This window comes from Taudactylus pleione, unplaced genomic scaffold, assembly GCF_031769625.1.
Source record: "Taudactylus pleione unplaced genomic scaffold, aTauple2 ptg000336l, whole genome shotgun sequence".
Classification (NCBI taxonomy): domain Eukaryota; kingdom Metazoa; phylum Chordata; class Amphibia; order Anura; family Myobatrachidae; genus Taudactylus; species Taudactylus pleione.
The window spans coordinates 5,827,050-5,844,990 of NW_028284737.1; the positions used below are offsets into that span (position 1 = coordinate 5,827,050).

Sequence of the window (17,941 nt, forward strand, 5' to 3'; positions counted from 1 at the left end):
GCCATTGGTATAAGAATGTCAGACGGCCACACCCTACTGCAATTGATTACCCTAAAACAAGGCACTCTGCTCTGTTTTATGTAATCACTGTACCTGCACAGCCCAACCACTGACTAACCCAAGTCTGTGCCGGCCCATGGTCTATTTTACCAACGTGCAAAAAATCTATTATTGGATATTGTTAATAAATCAGTGTAGGGAGAAGGTGAAAGCAACACAAACGAAGAGTGCCTGCATCAACCAAGGGGTGTATCTAGTGCCACCCAGGTACATGTCCAGCCCCAGCAGATGGAACCTATAGTACTGTGCACAGAGTGAAGCCAGGGGCAGTTTCCATATAGGTGGGATCACGCCAGATACTGTATATTGTAGCAGGGCTAAAGCACAAGTCAGCAGTACAGGAGCTACAGTCGTGATCTGCAGGGGCAAACACAGGATATAGGTGGGTTTCTATACACTGCCACCAGAATGAGCAGGACCATCATGCAAGGAGCTATCAATTTAACCAATAAGATGCTTCTCTCCAAAACTTTCCCATCTACTTTAAAAACATGGGCAATAATGTGTATAAACAGAGCAATGTGAAGACATACCTCTCAAATCTTCTTACAGTGGGAACAAAGGGCCCGATTCAGCTTGGATCACAGTTGCTAACTTGTGTGCAATTCTGTAGGCAGATCTTAGGCAAATATATGTAAATGCTGCATTCTCAATGCCGCCACACGGCTAACATACACACGCGCTCTGCCTATGCTCACATTCATAACACCACCCAAATCAGGCCAAACATCGGACACCGAACCCACACCCAGCATTGCGGCAGGTCAGGTCTTACTCACAAATTGCTTACTTTCCAGGTCACGTGGAAAGCTCAGGCTAATTTATGCACGCTCATGCATACGCATGCGCAGTACGCAACAATCGACCAATTGTGTACACATTAGCAACTGTGATCCAAGCTGAATCAGGCCCAAAGCTGCCACTGCCACATTCAAAATTAGGATGCCCCACCAGAATCAGGACAGACTGTACCACTCTCTGCTACCTGTCCTTACAGATTTAACTAGCTACTACCAGTATCATCTTAAGTGCAGTAGCTGCTAATCTGGATAACTGGCCAGTGGGATAACAGTGACATTCAGCTTTAGATCTATACTGTATCTCCTTCACATTTAGCATACAGCACAATCTTACTGGCCATTTATCCTGAAGAAACACATGGCAGGAGGACCAAGTAATTACTACATGTGTGTGCTGGAGAGGGCAGACATTTTCTTGTAGCACACTTCAACTTGGTAAATAAGTTGACAAGTATGAAAGAAACGCTGTACAGTTAGATCCAGAAAAAGTAAATAGACTATATCAATTGTACATCTTTAAAAATAATGGCTGTGTTTAGAAATGTTTTAAAACCATTTTTATTATAGACCATCTATATCCAAATGTGAGCCAAACCGCAAATCAAAGTGCTAACAGAAAAGTATTTGTTCATTTTAAAAACTGCATCTGATCTAATTAACCAGCATAAGATGCTGCTGCTCACGTGCCCTTCGTTTGCAATGTTAAAATAAAATCTGCAAATGGTCTTGACCCAATTAACTGCTAATGACGTTACATTGCTTTAGACAGCAGCAGTTTAACCTAAGAAATCAAGATTCCACATTTATATTACTTCACAACAGGACATTTTAAATGGAAGTTTATTAATAATTATTATAGGAAATTGCAAATAATTTGTTCATGCTATTTGATTACAGTATGCATTAGGACATGATCGATGTTCCTGCAGGAATGAGATGGAAATGCCGGTGGCTATTTAGCCGCCAGTTCAAATCCCGACGAGATCAAGATCCCGACAGGGGCAGGTAAGTACCCTAACCTCCCCCGTCCCCATTCTAGCCCTAACCCTCCTTCAGTGGTGCCTAACCCTAACCTCCCCCCTTAATGCCTAACCCTCTCTTACAGCTCCCTAAACCCAACCCTCCCACACCCCCCCCACCAAACCTAACCTCGCTAGACTCCCTAATCCTAGCCCCCCATGGCTAACGCTAAGGGCGCCCCAGACTTACCTTTGTTCGGGATGGTGTCCCGGCATCCGGATTATGATAGGCGTCGGTATTACATAGCGTTCCCGCTAGGCTGTTTTAGCGGGGCGCAGCGCCCCCTGCCCGCCTTCTGGAGGGCAAAAAGCGCCCTGCCCCCCTCACAGCCTGCGGGTGCCATCTTCACCCGCGGGACGTAGTGTCCCGCGGGTGGAGAAATGTGCGGTGACCCGGTCACCGCCAGAGAATAGACGTCAGCCGCATGCGCCCGGCATCTATTCTCAATGTCTGCAGTGCTTGGGGGCCGCCCGGCGGGTCCGTAAGTGCCGGGCACGCCCCCAAGTATGACGAAAAGGGGACGTGTCCCACGCCCCTTTTCCGGACGCGCGCGCGCACAAAGTTGCCCTCTCTAGCTCCGGTGCCCTGCCTGCCGCCGGAGCTAGAGTGAACACTAATTACATAAATCCCTAGCTGGCATTCCGCTGTCGGGATTGTGACCGGATCCTTGCAACCGCTGGTCACATTAGCTGTAAAACCTGAACTGTTGGGGAGCCTTGAGGACCGCGTTTGGGAACCTCTGCTGTAAATCATGTGCTTTAATACAATAAGTACTATGGCTAGCTATAATATATATTCCTATTTATTCTCTCTCATATATATATATATATATATATATATTGACCCTTGATTGAGACGGATCAATCGTAATCAGTTTACATTTGTTTTTTTTCCCCCTGGAGTCTAGATTATTGACTAACAAAGAAAAACTCCTACAAAACACACAATGGATATATTTACAAAAGCCATCAAGTTATACCTCAAAATACACCACCAATATTAAGTACAAAACATGCCAGGCTTTGCACATAATATTAGTGCGGTTTTCATTTTTGGGGACAAACCAGCTGAGAAACTTTGGCTTTCAACATCCACTACTTCATAAATATACCCCTATGTCCAACCCAATTTTTTTTTCCCCATGTCTGCATTGAAGTAGGAAAGGGGATACAAAAATATGCAGAAATGATTTTCACATTCCTCCAGTGTTTGCTGGTGCACACAGTCCACACATTTAAAACAAATGGCTGACATGTTTCTGAGGACAGATAAACAGGCTAGTGAAAAGTCGCTACAAGAACAGGTGCTAAGCACTAGTCAGCTGTTCTGTGGGAGAGGGAAGAATTGTAAAGATTAAAATATAGGTTTTTCATTGGTAATGCTCTTTATATTTACATTTTTTAAATGAGAACAGATCAAAATAGTATTTACAAGGTTTTGTAGGTGGTTTCACAGACGGAAGGACCACTGCCGACTAAGAATATTAGGGATAGAAGGTAAGGGAGGACACATACAAGTGAATGCGGGTTCAGGAACAGCTATATCCATTTAAGTTTCAAATTTATTTTGAAGAACAGGACAACCAAGGAAGCTTGTAAATTTGATTTTTTTTTTTCCCTTTAGTCATTAGATTTCTGATGTCAGTTTCCTGTGATGATCATTCAGAAAGGGTCACCAATGGCTGTATGGGTCCACGGGAAAACAAAAGGCCCCATCTAGAAAAAAACGGTCTCTATATAACAAGAGTAAACCACAGGAGAAATGGGAAAGGCTAAAGATCTATTTATCTCCATCACATGGCTCCTGTAAGGTCCATGCAGATAGCAGTAACATATGCATAAAAAAATACATTTAATTTTATAGAATAGCCTGTCCTGTTTTACCATATGCTTTTTTTTCTCTTATTGCCTACTGTTTGGAAAATGTCTGGACAAGTTTAAAGTTCACCATTCTACCCCAGGCTTCTCAATTAATGGATGAATACTAGCCTACACCATTATCCCCAGTTCCCTTTGGAATACAATTAGAGAAAGCATTTATCTAGGTGAGCCCCTTTTGTATTTGTACAAAGTGTGTACAGTCTTTCAGAAGAACCAGTTCTACACAATCTTCAAAACAATCTATAGAAGTAACAGGAAGTTTTGCCAAAATAACTAGGTAACAGGGGAGAGACAGATGAGGCACAGGAGAGGAGTCACACACAGTAAAGATGTGATTAGATCACTTAGCACTCTGAATAGACAGTGTAAATACATACAGTTATTATCATGTAGTGTAGTTAAAGGCTCCTGTACCCCAGTGAAATGTATATGCCAGGACCCCTCTCTCACTGCATATGCCAGGACCACTCTCTCCCACTGCTATGAACACAGGCAAGGCAAGTATGACAAACACTTCATCCAGAGATGTTGAATATAATTACCTTCCTAACAAATCACCCTGCTTCTTTCCTCATGTCTTCATGGAGCGATAGAGGGGTGAGAGTGGAGGGACTTTTCATGGTGTTGCTGATATTTTAAATACTAAATCCACTCACATTTTATTTGTTTTATTTTCTTTAGTAGATAAATGTTTAAAAAGGAACTAAGTGGCTATTTCATAAATATAATACCTATTCTTATCTATAAATATTGCTGTATACACTCTTGTGCCTCTTCCACTAGCCTTTGGTAGGGAGGCCTCAGTAAGCCCTCATACGCCAGCCTTTGGTAGGGAGGCCTCAGTAAGCCCTCATACGCCAGCCTTTGGTAGGGAGGCCTCAGTACGCCCTCCTACCGCCAGCCTTTGGTAGGGAGGCCTCAGTATGCCCTCCTACCGCCAGCCTTTGGTAGGGAGGCCTCAGTATGCCCTCCTACCGCCAGCCATTGGTAGGGAGGCCTCAGTAAGCCCTCTGTCTATAACTGGTCCCATCCACCATGGCATCTTTCCGACATAAGCGGCCTGGGACAGAGTGATCTGCACTACACAGAACCAATGACATCGGCTTTGTGACACAATGGGGGTCGGTTGCAAAAACAAGAGACACATGGCTCCAAGGTTTACCTAAAATGCTGAGTGATAAGTCATTAATTTAGTGTTTTCATTTTCCCTGCGACATGCCCACTCAGAACACCAGTGGATGACATGGAAGATCAGCAACTGCCAGCAGTTTCTTACCTGTGAAATGGTGGGATGCCAACTGCTCCATGTCAGCGATCCGCTGGGAGTGTGGCGCTAGACTTTGACATCACAGCCCAGTCACAGAGCAGCTGGCAGCTCACCCTTTGTGTCACTGGCTGACGCACAGTGTGGGGGTGCCACTGGGAAAATAACATTAGTAATAGGAGCAAAAGAGGTTTCCCCATTTCCAGAGTCATAACTAGACTTTTTGGTGCCCTGTGACCAGGGCCGTAGAGAGCCCGGCCGGTCCCAGGTAAAGGAGGGGGTGTGGCCTAATCAAGGAAGGCGTGGCCATGCCCCCTTGACAAAAAAAAGAAGAAAAGAAATCACTTTTGCAGTGTGGCGGGGGGGGGGGGGGGGTGTGTGTCGCTGTAAGCCCCCCAGCCCGGCGCGAAGCAGGGGGGGGGGGGACGCGATCAGTGTGATCACTCGCCCCACAGCCATAGGAGACTGCTCCGGCTGCTGCGAGCAGTCTCGCACTGCAGCCCAGCACGTACTATTTCGCATGCAGATGCACCCGCAGACACACACAGAACATATGCATGCTGCATATCATTTTAATCAGCAGAAGCCAATTGTGCTAAATATTCGCATCACTACGCGAATAAGAAGCATTTGAAAGTAAGAAGACGCACTAAAAGTCGCTTGGTGCACACCGAGTCACATGGAGCTCCTGCATTATGTGTGGCACGACTTGTATGTGGACACATCTGTATGTCACAATGCAGGCTACGCTTTTCTTTTAGAAGTCATTATTCTGCGAAAGACGACTAAACAGAGGCTGGCAATGTGATTACTGACAGGAAGTCTGCTTTGTGCATTTATTATTATTATCATCATTTATTTATATGGCGCCACAAGTGTTCCGCAGCGCCTTACATAGTACATGAACAAATAAGTAACCAGTGACTTACAATACAAAGCAGGACATGGACATGTATAATAAACATTGCTATATTAGCGACCTTTACGTCCACATAAGCAGCCAAGTGTTAGCTGTCCTAGTGGGGAGTAAGAGATAAATTAAATTACAGTAGGGAGAAGCACAAGAGGGTAGAGTGCCCTGCTCGAAAGAGCTTACATTCTTTAAGGGAGGGGCAGACGAACAGGAGTGACACAGATGGGGTAGGACAAGATCACACTTATCTATATATTTGTAATCTTTGCTAGAATTTAAATATATATACACACACACACACACACACACACACACACACAATGTGAAGCTGCACACATTGCAGGTACAGTAATTACAGAAGGAAACCTCACATATACAGTATTTGTTGCACCTCTATGGTCTGAGAAAGGTTTTTCAGACAATAACTCATGTAGAGTTAGCGTCCAAGGCTTTGGTGGAAACCTGCAACTAACTGAATCCCCCCCATAGACTTGTATTTTATGTTTCATTGTCCTTTAGGGCCTGCCACTTTCTGGGAGTAAATATTCTTTTCTCATGTTTCATCCTCCCATCTGTAAATGGCCTCTTTGTTTCAGCCAATTCAAAGTCGCACCCAAGCTCGAATTCAAGATCTCACCCCACAAAGGAGATAAAAGGCTGTTTGCAGCTGTGGGTTATCAGCATAATGGCTCCTTCATGATTGGAGACGTGATTCACAACACTGACTGTATTCCTAGAGCTGAAATCTTGGCTCCTGTACATACTAGAGGACTGAGCCGTTAGTATTACTAAGAACGCAGATATTTCCAAAACCCAAACAATAAAAGTAGGGGGGTGGGGAATGTACAGATTACCCAGGCCTGTCTAAGGGGCCCGGTGGGGGCCCAGGTCAGCTTGAAACATGGAGCAACAGCCCCCATTCTGTGTTTCACAGGGAATTGTGGGGGTGTAACTAGGCCCTATTCTGTATACATCTGACCACGCCCTCTATCTAGTGCCTATCTGCGGCCCTGGGTGGGGTACTGTCTGTACATCTGCATATGTCATGCCCAGAATACCCGACGGGTAAAGACTAAACTTGTCAGTTACACCTATCCGTTGTTAATTTGCTTTATAGCCACTAATGCCTGAAAACTGTTTAAAAACAAATAGCATGAATGGTTTCTTATGGGCTCATTCCCACCACTGTTTTCTAACATTTTAATGCAGAGTTTAAAATTACAAACGGGCACTGCCCATATCATGCATTACAGCTTGCTACCTCCACAATGGACTATCGGTAATAGAGCATGAAATGTGCATAGAAAACGCATTAAAGGGGCATGGATAAAAGAGTACGTTAGTTTTCATGCATCTTACTCTTATCTGACTTATCCGAATTTGTGAACATGTCCTCAGTGAGCCACTTTCTTTATTCAATATTCATTTAATAATGTCGCCATTAAGTGGCATCGCTCCAATGAGATCGTCTACTTGTAAGGTGTCACAATACTCTGCCAGACAGTGCGTTTAGGAAATATGTAAAAACAAATGTGTAACAGTATATATAAGGTAGATTAAGCAGAAGCGGGCGTTAGAGGGTAGCGTTAGGTGACTGTATACAAAAGTCTGTGATCTTTTTATACACATTGCTTTCTTCCACATATAGGCACACTGGACGAAGCCAGGATATGTATTTCACAATTTAACATAATAATAATAATAATAAATTAATAAAAAACGTAACAAACATACACACAGAGACTAAAAACCGAAGGTAAATGTAAATAAAAAGAAGAAAACATGGAGCATGTTCTTGTTATGTTATTATTATAATAATATTAATAAATGTAACAAAACATACACACTAAAACGTATTAATGTATTGCCAGAGGACTGGAAATGAATGTCTGACAGTGAAATAAACGCCTGAAGCTCGGGGAATCTGCATTTCTGTTGTTATAACTTCAATTATTTGCACTCATTTATATAACTGCATAATAATCCTCAGGATTAGCTCATGCCAGGTACACAAATAAAGGAAGTAGCGGTTTTATTTTTGACAACCTGCCAAGGTGCAGATTTCAAATTAAAACCCTTTCCCAACTCCCAGTGTCTGATTTACAGTTAGACGTAAGTGTGTTTGTGCTAACTTCTCTTGCTCCACGTATGTGCAGAATCTGGAACCTATTTAAAACCTTATCCTTAGGCATGGGGTGGCGGGTCAGGACTGTATATGTGTTTGACCACACACATATCCAGATGTGAGCTGTGCTGGTGCATGGGCCCGGTGGGGGGCTGCAACTTAGCCTCTTATGACGCAGTAAGGGGCAGTTGCCGGCGGTGGAAGGGAATCTCAATACCCCATAAGTGGTAAAGTAAGCCATCCTATCGGAAAGTACATACGACTTGATTCAGAGTTGTAGGTAAAGCCGATGTTTAATGAGCGTCGCATGAGCAGGATCTGTAGTACTCATGTGCCGATCAATCACCCTCCCCCCATCTTAAGCCACAGCATGCTGCGGGCACTTGGGAATGGGATGGCGCTGCTTGCGTTTCCAGAAACAGGGGCGTGTTGCATCCCATTCACTTGGAGTGAAGAGGCCAGTGTGTCTTCCGAGGCAGATTTACTGGTCTCCTAAGCAGGCAGGAGGTGGCCATTCTAAGTAAGCTTGGGTATACTGGTCGCAATGTTCATCCAATCCTTCATCTTCAGACGCGGGCATCAGTTCTGTGATGATAGCAGAAGGCGTTAAGACGTCCCGTGCAGGCATTCGCATATTTTTGCACAGCAACTGCTTCCAAAGAAGCAGCTGGAATGCAAAAATCTCTCAATCAGGCCCTTAGACCCAGGTGGCAGAGTAAGCCAGTCCAGTCGCAGACGCCTATATCCATGTGCGCAAAAGTTGCACTTTGGTATAACTTGAACTGTCACTTTTATCTAACTAAAAACTGGGACAACCATCTGAAAAGTTTGCATAATTCATTAAAAAAACATCCAATAACTATATAGTGTGCCCAATGCAATAGAATGTAAATAGTAAGTTAAAAGCATTTAGGGGGAATTCAATTTAGAGTGATGTGATGTCCGGCTGTGCACATTACCATTTATTATGGTGCACAATCTTCCCTATATTTAATAAGTTGATGGTTGCGATGTGCGTTCCCCGATTGTACTGGAAGCACTTCTCAGCCACTGTGTTGAACTGAATTCCTCTAGAAATGTAGAGGACCTAGATGAATGGGATTCCTGTGTAATACTGTATGTGATCCAGTGTAAACTTGTTGCTAGAATGGTCTTAAAAAATACTGATACAAAACGCTGCATTGTGGTTCTAATGTCACTGATCTTATTCCTGCTAACGAGTACAGCTGCTGGCTACATCTCAGTCTTTGTAGAAGCAAATTAACAGTTCATTAATTATTAGATAAAATAAAAAAGCTGAAATAATGCAGAAGCCAACATCTCCATGTGCATTGTCTATGGGTCTGCTCTATGTTCAGATAGATTTTCAAGAAAGTTGGCAGTATTACAATTAAGGTCAAAGGTCAAACGGACACTTCAAGGACCACATATGTAGCCCTCTAACCTTCAGAAGGGTCACACATTACCCTTACTCTCTGGTACCTTCATACAGATTGCAGTGGTCACCGCTGGTGACTGATCAGTACATTTCCACATCAGCCTACCAAGGGGGACACCTTGCAAATCTCAATGTAAACAACACAAACATATTTCATGAAACTCCTGTATAGGTTATATTCATCCCTCTGTCCCATTATAAGAGATTATCTGCCTTCACTACACTTAGTTCAACCCGTTCTAGAATAATTTGAATAGAAATTCCCATACTTGTCTACACTTGGGACCTTATCTCCGGGAGATCATGGAGGGGAGGTCCAAGTGGCAAGTGCAGGGGGTGTGGTGAGGCTATTTGTGCAATCGTGGTGCCACCCCCCAATGCATGATGCCACATAAATAGGTAAGTGGATGGGATCTGGGAAGGTGCGCTGCTCATCTGGGCAAAGTCCCCATAATTTGGGAGTCTCTCAGATATTCCGGGAGCGTAGGCAGGTGTGATTTACCGTACACCAATAACTGCTGCAGACTGTAACATGCTGTATTTAGATGCTGGTAAAGTTCCACTTACAGCAGATTGTAATGTGCTCTATAATGATATTATGGGCTACATGCAGCAGATAAATGGGGCTAAACAGAGATGGATGTCCATACCCTCTGGAGTCCCCCACACTACTTCTTTGAAGATATGTGTGGTGGGGAGGAAGGGGTATGAGGGGTACATGACATAGGTAGTGGATCCAAGTTTAGGTTTTCTGTTTCTCTGTGATAATTATTAAGAATTAGACATATTAACAAAATGGAAACCAAATTCCCAGATGCCTTCCCCTGCACACAGGGTTGCATAAAATTGGATTAAAAAAATAAAAATAAAAAAACAATTTGATTTAAAATAGGGTTTTTATTACAATTTTTTTTTAAATAAACGTTTAAACATTTAAAACGTTTACTTAAAAAAAATTTTTTTAATAAAAAAAAAAAATCTGATTTAAATCAAATAAATCAGTTTTTTATTTTTTTATTTTTTTTTAAATCCAATATTATGCAACCCTGCCTGCACATACTCAGAATATCACAGGGGAACCTCAAGAACAGGTGTCAGCAAATAGTTGATTGATATGGGTCCTAGAGATTATCAATTATGCCCCTGGCTACATATGCCATCATAGTATTATTTGGTTATGAGACCTAATCTTATTGATAATATAAAAAAGCATAACATAATGTTGGATTTTGTGCAACTATGATTGTTGAAGTGGATGCAGCACCAATAAGTCCCGCAGTTGGTAGGGGTCACATCACTTGTCTATGTCCTTTGTGTATAAAATACAGGGTAGCATTATACTAAAAACAACTCACAATAACAAAATAAAATACATTTATATAACACACTGCATTTAACTTCCAAATGACACATGGTGCAGTTAGTCAGCTCCTTTAGATGCAGAAAGTGAAGATGCCAGCCATCCCCTACAGCGAAGCCACCAGTGCTACACAGAGGTGAAAGGAAACTATTCAAGTCAATCTTTTCTCACAAACTGCAAAATCAAAGGCTGCCAATGTTCTGCTGGCCGGGATCACAGAGGAGAAGCCTCATGTTATTCTAGCAATGGATGGATGAGAAAAAAGGAATCGGCTTACTGGTTACTTAATGCATCATTTCATGTAAAGCTTCATGGGATACTAGTGAACTTTTTAAGAATACATAGGAAATTTTACTTATTTGTACATTCTGCTAATAAGTTAATAACGAACAATGGGCACATGGAAATTAATGCATAGTAACGCATTAGCAATTAGCTTTCATTGATTTAGCACAATAGAGGTATATTTTAGAATGATTGTTATGGGATAGTCCACAATATTTGTAAATAGCTTCCCTTTATCTCTTTCAACCAGATATGCAAATATACAGCAGTGGTAGGATCTTTGTAGCAGCCTAATCAAACTCTGATCAGATATTGACTGGGAAGAACTAGAAGTGGTTAGTGGTCGGTCAAGGGGGAGAAAAAGCAATAATGGTGAGCCAAGTGGCATAAAACGACCTAATTATCTAATATCATTAGTAAACAAATGCACAATATGCTTAACCTCGGTGGTCCTGTAACGCTGAACATCCACTCCATGGAACTTTCTGATTTACAGCACTATCCAGGGTTGTGTTCACTATGTGACATTCCCTTACATCAAACAAGGCTTCCCCAGCCTCCAAGAGCTCTCTGGAAACTCCCATCTTTAGGCAGCTTATCATAATCTCAACCTCCCTAGTTTATGCCACCTAATACCCATTTTACACCAAAAACCCACCAAACTGTATTTTCGGACATGGGAGCTCATTCAGACCTACTCGCTAGATGCTTATGCTTGCACCCAGCGTATGCAAATCTTGCACAGACCCAGCAAGGCAGGCAATTGCACAGCAAGGCATAAGCACGCCCACTATGTCTTGGTGTGCGATCGCTTTGTGTATGCAGACGCTCACCAGCCTGTCTTAAGGCGCTCACTTGCGCACATCATTACCAGGAACTGTATTTAACCATCGGATGCGATCGCAAGCGCTTGAGGCAGACCATACCCTACCGCAAGCACTGCGATCACTTCAGTGTGAAATTCAACCAGGTGACGTGTACTATGATGCTGCATGCTAGTTATGCACGGCTCTGAAACGGCATTAAGACACTCAGGCATGTCTGCGTTCGCACCTCCACTCCCCCGTTTATCATGTCCAGCCCCTGTCACCATCCACAAACAGCTTCTCCTGTCACTCACTCTGCTGGGCTGTCTATGCGCAGCGAGCGAACGCTTCCAGATCTCTCGCACTGGTTCGCGCACGCACATTGCGATTCCAACACATGCACAGAATGCGAAAAACGGCCAGCCACGAGCTAAAGCATCCTAGCGAGTGGGTCTGAATCAGCTCCATGGTTCCAACTCAGGTCAAACCGTGTTTACACTACACCTTCGATCTCGGTTATTCCAAGGTCAGCCCCGGTAAACTTGTGAGGTCATAAAAAGTGGGAGGTGAATGCTCCACAACCACCAATCAGCTAATTTTAGGCATGACCCAGGCCGGATAAACCGGGTCACGCCATATACACTGCACCATTTCCCGGGTCCATCCTGGATACGACCCTGGTAGCTACCTAGGTTGAATTCCTGAGTCACTTGATCCGGGTTACTTTTCAGGGACCCTTTTCCACTGAGCAGCGACCCGGGTAGACCCGGCCATAACCTGTGTTATTGCAGCAGTGGAAAAGGGACAATATTACCCTTCTATTGAGTACACTGAAAACTTTTTATTAGTTTTCTATATTGAAGCAAAACACTTTACTGTGTGGCTGGATCACAATGCCCCAGAATGTTTTCCCATTACAACATGCAACTGAAACCAATGTAACAAGCTCCTATTATCCTATAGATAGCAAGCCTGTGAGCACAACCCACTTAGTGTCTATACTAGAGGTTTGTTCCCAATTGTAAAGTGCGATGGAGCTTGCTGGAGCTATACAAATACATTTTAATAATTTAAGTAATAAAGTATCCCATTATGATATTACCAAGCCCTTTTTATTCTACAAATTGCATTTAGTATGTGAACATATCAAAAGTGCCATTAGGTACAATTTATTATTGGAGGCAGCTATAATTCAGTATATTTTTTTTTTATTAGAATATTTTGATGCCCTTATCATTTGTTGTACATCACAAGCAATCATTTGCTTCCCTAGTATTATTAGTCATGACTTCAGGCACATGAGTTAGCCTGACAGTGCTTTATATTGGAGGACAAGGCACTGCTAAATATAAGGATTACATCATTCAAACACCTTGTGTGAAAATATAGGCTAAATGAAAGTAATGGAATGAATGTCAGTAGCACTCATTCATATGTGACCTATTTTCTGACCTGGTTTTAGTATGCTCAGCAATGCAATTAGCACAACTCTTATAAATGCATAAATTCCCACAGATTGTGCCTCACATCATGAGAAAGAAACATAGTACTTACAATATGAATATACATTTTCCCTTGCAAGCAGGTGCCCACCTACCTCTTTGTCTATTATAATGTCTTGTTTTATTACTGTTTTGTTGCAAACTGTCAAGTGCAATGGAATATTCTGGTGTTATAAGTAAATATTAATAAATAATAATTTCATACTATTAGGGATCAATCCAATTGGGTGCGAGGAATGCAATGTGACGTTGCAATGACATTTAAACGCTGCCAACGGCACCGCATCTTGCACCCTTCGCTACCCGACCCGACCCTAGATTTGCATACATTTGCTCGGAACCCTATGCGAGCAATATTAGGCGAACAATATTAGGCGAATCCGGGCTGCCGTAAAGTGCGGACACTGCGGCGATGACTCGCACACGCGAGGTCATCGCACCTAATAGGATGACCCCTTAGAATGCAAAAAGCTCACAAGAAAAAAAAAAATCCCAACCTTTCTACCTGAAGAATTGGGCTCTCTAAATTTCCAAAACTAGAAAAGTTCCAAGAAAAAGGGTGCAAGTCTTAGTACTGGGAATACATGGCAGAAAACAATCTGCGTAACCCACAATGCAATATACACAGCAGTGAGGTCTTCAGCAGATCACAGCAGGTTAAAGCAATTTAAATAGATATACTATAGTAGTCTATACAGATGGACATATTACAGATTCTGAGTCCTGGAGTATAACAAATGATCCGTGTACTAGGTCTTACCTGCCGGGCACAGCAGCGGGCAGACATGGTCCCGGCAGCCGGTAACACTTATTATTGCTGCACTACAACTGGAGTCGCTGAGTCTCAGCTCTTGGGGCTTCTTTGTGTCTGGCCAGACAAGCCCAGCATAGGAATGCCCCCTGCGGCGACTTAGCTGATGTCCCCCTGGGTGTTCCCGCACTGCTCCCCTCTCCCCGCCGGCAGTGGCGTCCTGCGGTGACCCGCGGCGGCAGCTGTGTGGCCGGTGTGTGCGATGCCGAGACCAGGGAACCCCAGTGCCAGGTTCCTGAGATGCATCAACTCTCGGACCAAGACAACAGCTGCAATTTCCGCTGTCGTCAGCAAAGCAGGAGGATCCCAGTGTAGACAGCAGTCTTGTTGTTTCTAGATGCCACTGTATTTCCCTGTGTACTGTGTAGGTTTCTCTGGCAAAGTGTCCAGTGATGGAGTGAGAAATATATATGTGTGTGTGATTATATATATAATAATCAAAGAAAAGAAGCAGACACATAAATGGGACTTGATGAGAACTGTTCTTACTGTAAGTAAAGTGGGGCAATATATATTTATATATACCTGGCAGAGCTGCGGTGAGAGGGCTATTCTTTATGTCCTCAAACTGCAAGTACTACTACCTATGTAGCTTTACATGTTACCAGTTTAGGAATGGCAAAGTAGGGGGCATACTAGATGGATCATTATGTTATTTTCTATCAAGTAGTAATTGTTTTTAATAATAAAACCAGGGCCGGCTCGAGGCATGTTCGACCACTGCCCCGCTGTTCCACCCGCGGACCGAAGTGTCCAGCAGGCATTCGGGAGGTTGGGCAGATGTGCGGCAGTTTCAGACCCCAGAGAAGAGAATGGCGAGCGGCATCCATTCAGTGCAGGAATAGGGCTGGGGGCAGCCCAGCTACTGACTGAGTGCTGGCCTCACCCCCAGCCTGACGTTAACGGGAGGCGTGCCATACGGGCACACTCCCAAATTATGTCATTTAGGGGGGTGTACTATAGTAATTAGGCCACACCCATTTTCCACCGCACGCAGGTAACGGGCGCCTCAGTCCCGTTCTGCACAGGGCACTGCTCCTCCTGGAGCCGGCCCTGATTAAACCAGCAATAATTGTTTAGTGCAGTGGTTCTCAAACTCGGTCCTCAGGACCCCACACAGGTCACGTTTTCCAGGCCTCCTAGCAGTATTCATTACTCACTGACACATTTGAAAAGATTCACAGGTGGAACTAATTATTTCACTTGTTATTCTGTGAGTAGAACTAGAAAACATGCACTGTTTGGGGTCCTGAGGACCGAGTTTGAGAACCTGTGGTTTAGTGTCATTCATGTCAAGCTTACATACTGCCAAACCCGAGAGGGCTATTCTGCTACCCAGATGACCCATTCTAAACCTTTATTATTATTCATTACTCTGAGCTTCATTTGCTCTGTTAAGTGGTGTCTGGATTCTTGACAATCAGAAGGAGAACACGGAGCATCTCGTGGGCGATTCAAATGTTTTTTAGGTCGTGATAATTAATGAGCGTCCAGTTTGCTATTTAATTGTTCTGGGCGCTCATGAATTATCGCCCTCTTCGCCGCCTATGAGACGAGGTTTAGCCGTGTAAAACGGCTAAACCCGTCTAAAATTCTGGTTAGGGCGCGCTAACTGCGGTTAGCTCGCCCTTACCAGGGGGTTTCTCACACATTTCTGCTCTCACCCTCCTGAGTGCGTGCAGAAATGCCGGCGCCGGCGGCTATCGCGCCCTGACAGCAACAATTGAATTGCTCTGTCGGGCGTCTAAAAAAAAAAAAGTCCACGGCAAAACATTTGAATCGCCCCCTTAACGTCTAGTGCCAGGCTGCAACCTCTGTATTTTATACCCATTTCAGATCGAAATGTTGGGTCGCCCTCGGGATTTTGAACATGGGTCCAATCTGGATGTGAGCCGGCTCAGACCCCTTTCAGACAGGCGGCTTATTCCCGGGTCTGCCATGTCACTGCACACACGCGCAGTGCCGGCATTTGGAGATTAGGTCATCGCCAAGCACCGACTCTTCCTCTGCTGTAAATGGGTCCCGGGTCAGGTTACCCGGGTAGATCCTGGGTTCAACCCAGGGTTTTTTTTAAGGACCTTTTCAGACTAGGCAAAATCCCAGATTGCTGTACGTTCACGTGCAATAACCCGTGATTTTGCTACTAGTTTGAAAACGAGATATGGTAAGAACTTACCTTTGTTATCTCTGTTTCTACGAAGTCCATAGGGTCCACAGGGTGACCTTGGGGTATAGCTGGATCCTGGATCCTCGGGCACCACAGAGTTAAAGCTTTTAGCTGCTCCCAGGATGCACTTGGGTCCAACCTCCCCTATACCCCACCCCCGAGCCACAGGCACCTCAGTTGGTAAGCAGCCCAGGCCGGAGGAGGAGACGAAACAGAGAGAAGGAAGACTGGAACACACAAGAACCATACTCACAGAAATGGGAGACGGAAAACCGGTGACCAGTCACAGAGCCCATATGAAGCCAGGTGCGTCAGGGCGGGTGCCCTGTGGACCCTATGGACTTCGTAGAAACAGAGATAACAAAGGTAAGTTCTTACCATATCTCTTGTTTTCTACTTCAGGGTCCATAGGGGTCCACAGGGTGACCTTGGGGATGTCCCAAAGCAGTCCAACTAAGGGCGGGGACGCTCCTGTGCTGATAGGAGAACCCGGCGCCCAAAGGATGCATCCTGAGAGGCAAAGGTGTCAAACGCATAGAACCTCAAAAAGGTCTGAATGGAAGACCAGGTGGCCGCCTTACAGAGCTGAACAGCAGAGGCGCCACGGCTAGCAGCCCAAGAAGGGCCCACGGACCGAGTGGAATGAGCCTTAACAGAGGCTGGAACAGGTAAACCCTCCTGCATATAAACCTCAATAATAACAGAACGAAGCCAACGGGCTAGAGTCTGTTTGTTGGCAGGCCAACCCCTCTTGTGAAAACCAAAGAGGATAAACAAAGAATCCGACTTCCTCACAGAACTAGTCCGGTCCACATAAACCTGGAGTGCCCGGACAACGTCTAAGGAAGTCTCCCCAGCCGAAAGATCAGGTGACTGAAAGGCTGGTACAACAATTTCCTGATTAATGTGGAACCTGGAAACCACCTTAGGCAGGAATCAGGACGAGTGCGAAGCACCGCTTTGTCCTGATGAAAAATCAGAAAAGGGGGACGACAAGAAAGCGCCCCCAAATCTGAAACCCTCCTGGCAGAAGCAATTGCCAAGAGGAAAACAGTTTTAAAAGTTAGCCACTTGAGCTCCACTGACTCCAAGGGCTCAAAAGGAGGACCCTGTAAGGCCCGAAGAACCACCGCCAAATCCCACGGGGCCACAGGTGGCACAAAGGGAGGCTGGATTCTCAAAACACCCTGGAAAAAGGTGTGTACGTCCGGCATAGCAGCGATCCTGCGCTGGAACCACACCGACAGACCAGACACGTGTACCTTCAGTGAAGAAAGACGTAATCCTAAGTCCAAACCCGACTGAAGGAAAGCCAGAATACGCGAAACCCGGAACACCTGGGGATCATAGTTTCTGGCCTCGCACCACTGAAAGTAAGTGTGCCACACTCTGTGATAGATCCTCGCGGAAGCAGGCTTGCGCGCCCTCAGCATGGTGGTAATAACGGAGCTAGAAAAGCCCCGAGACCTCAGGACGGCTGTCTCAAGAGCCACGCCGTCAAAGATAGTCG

At 44.5% G+C, this 17,941-nt stretch overlaps 1 protein-coding gene across 1 annotated transcript in view; it reads right to left on the bottom strand.

The window, feature by feature from the left end:
- SERINC5 (serine incorporator 5) overlaps nucleotides 1–14,545 on the bottom strand; it is a 58,563-nt gene extending 44,018 nt beyond the window's left edge. The window contains exon 1 of the mRNA XM_088443929.1: nucleotides 14,214–14,545. Coding sequence (XP_088300055.1) covers nucleotides 14,214–14,240 — 27 coding nt within the window. The 5' untranslated portion in view covers nucleotides 14,241–14,545. The remainder of the gene's footprint in view (nucleotides 1–14,213) is intronic.
- Nucleotides 14,546–17,941: the final 3,396 nt, after the last annotated feature.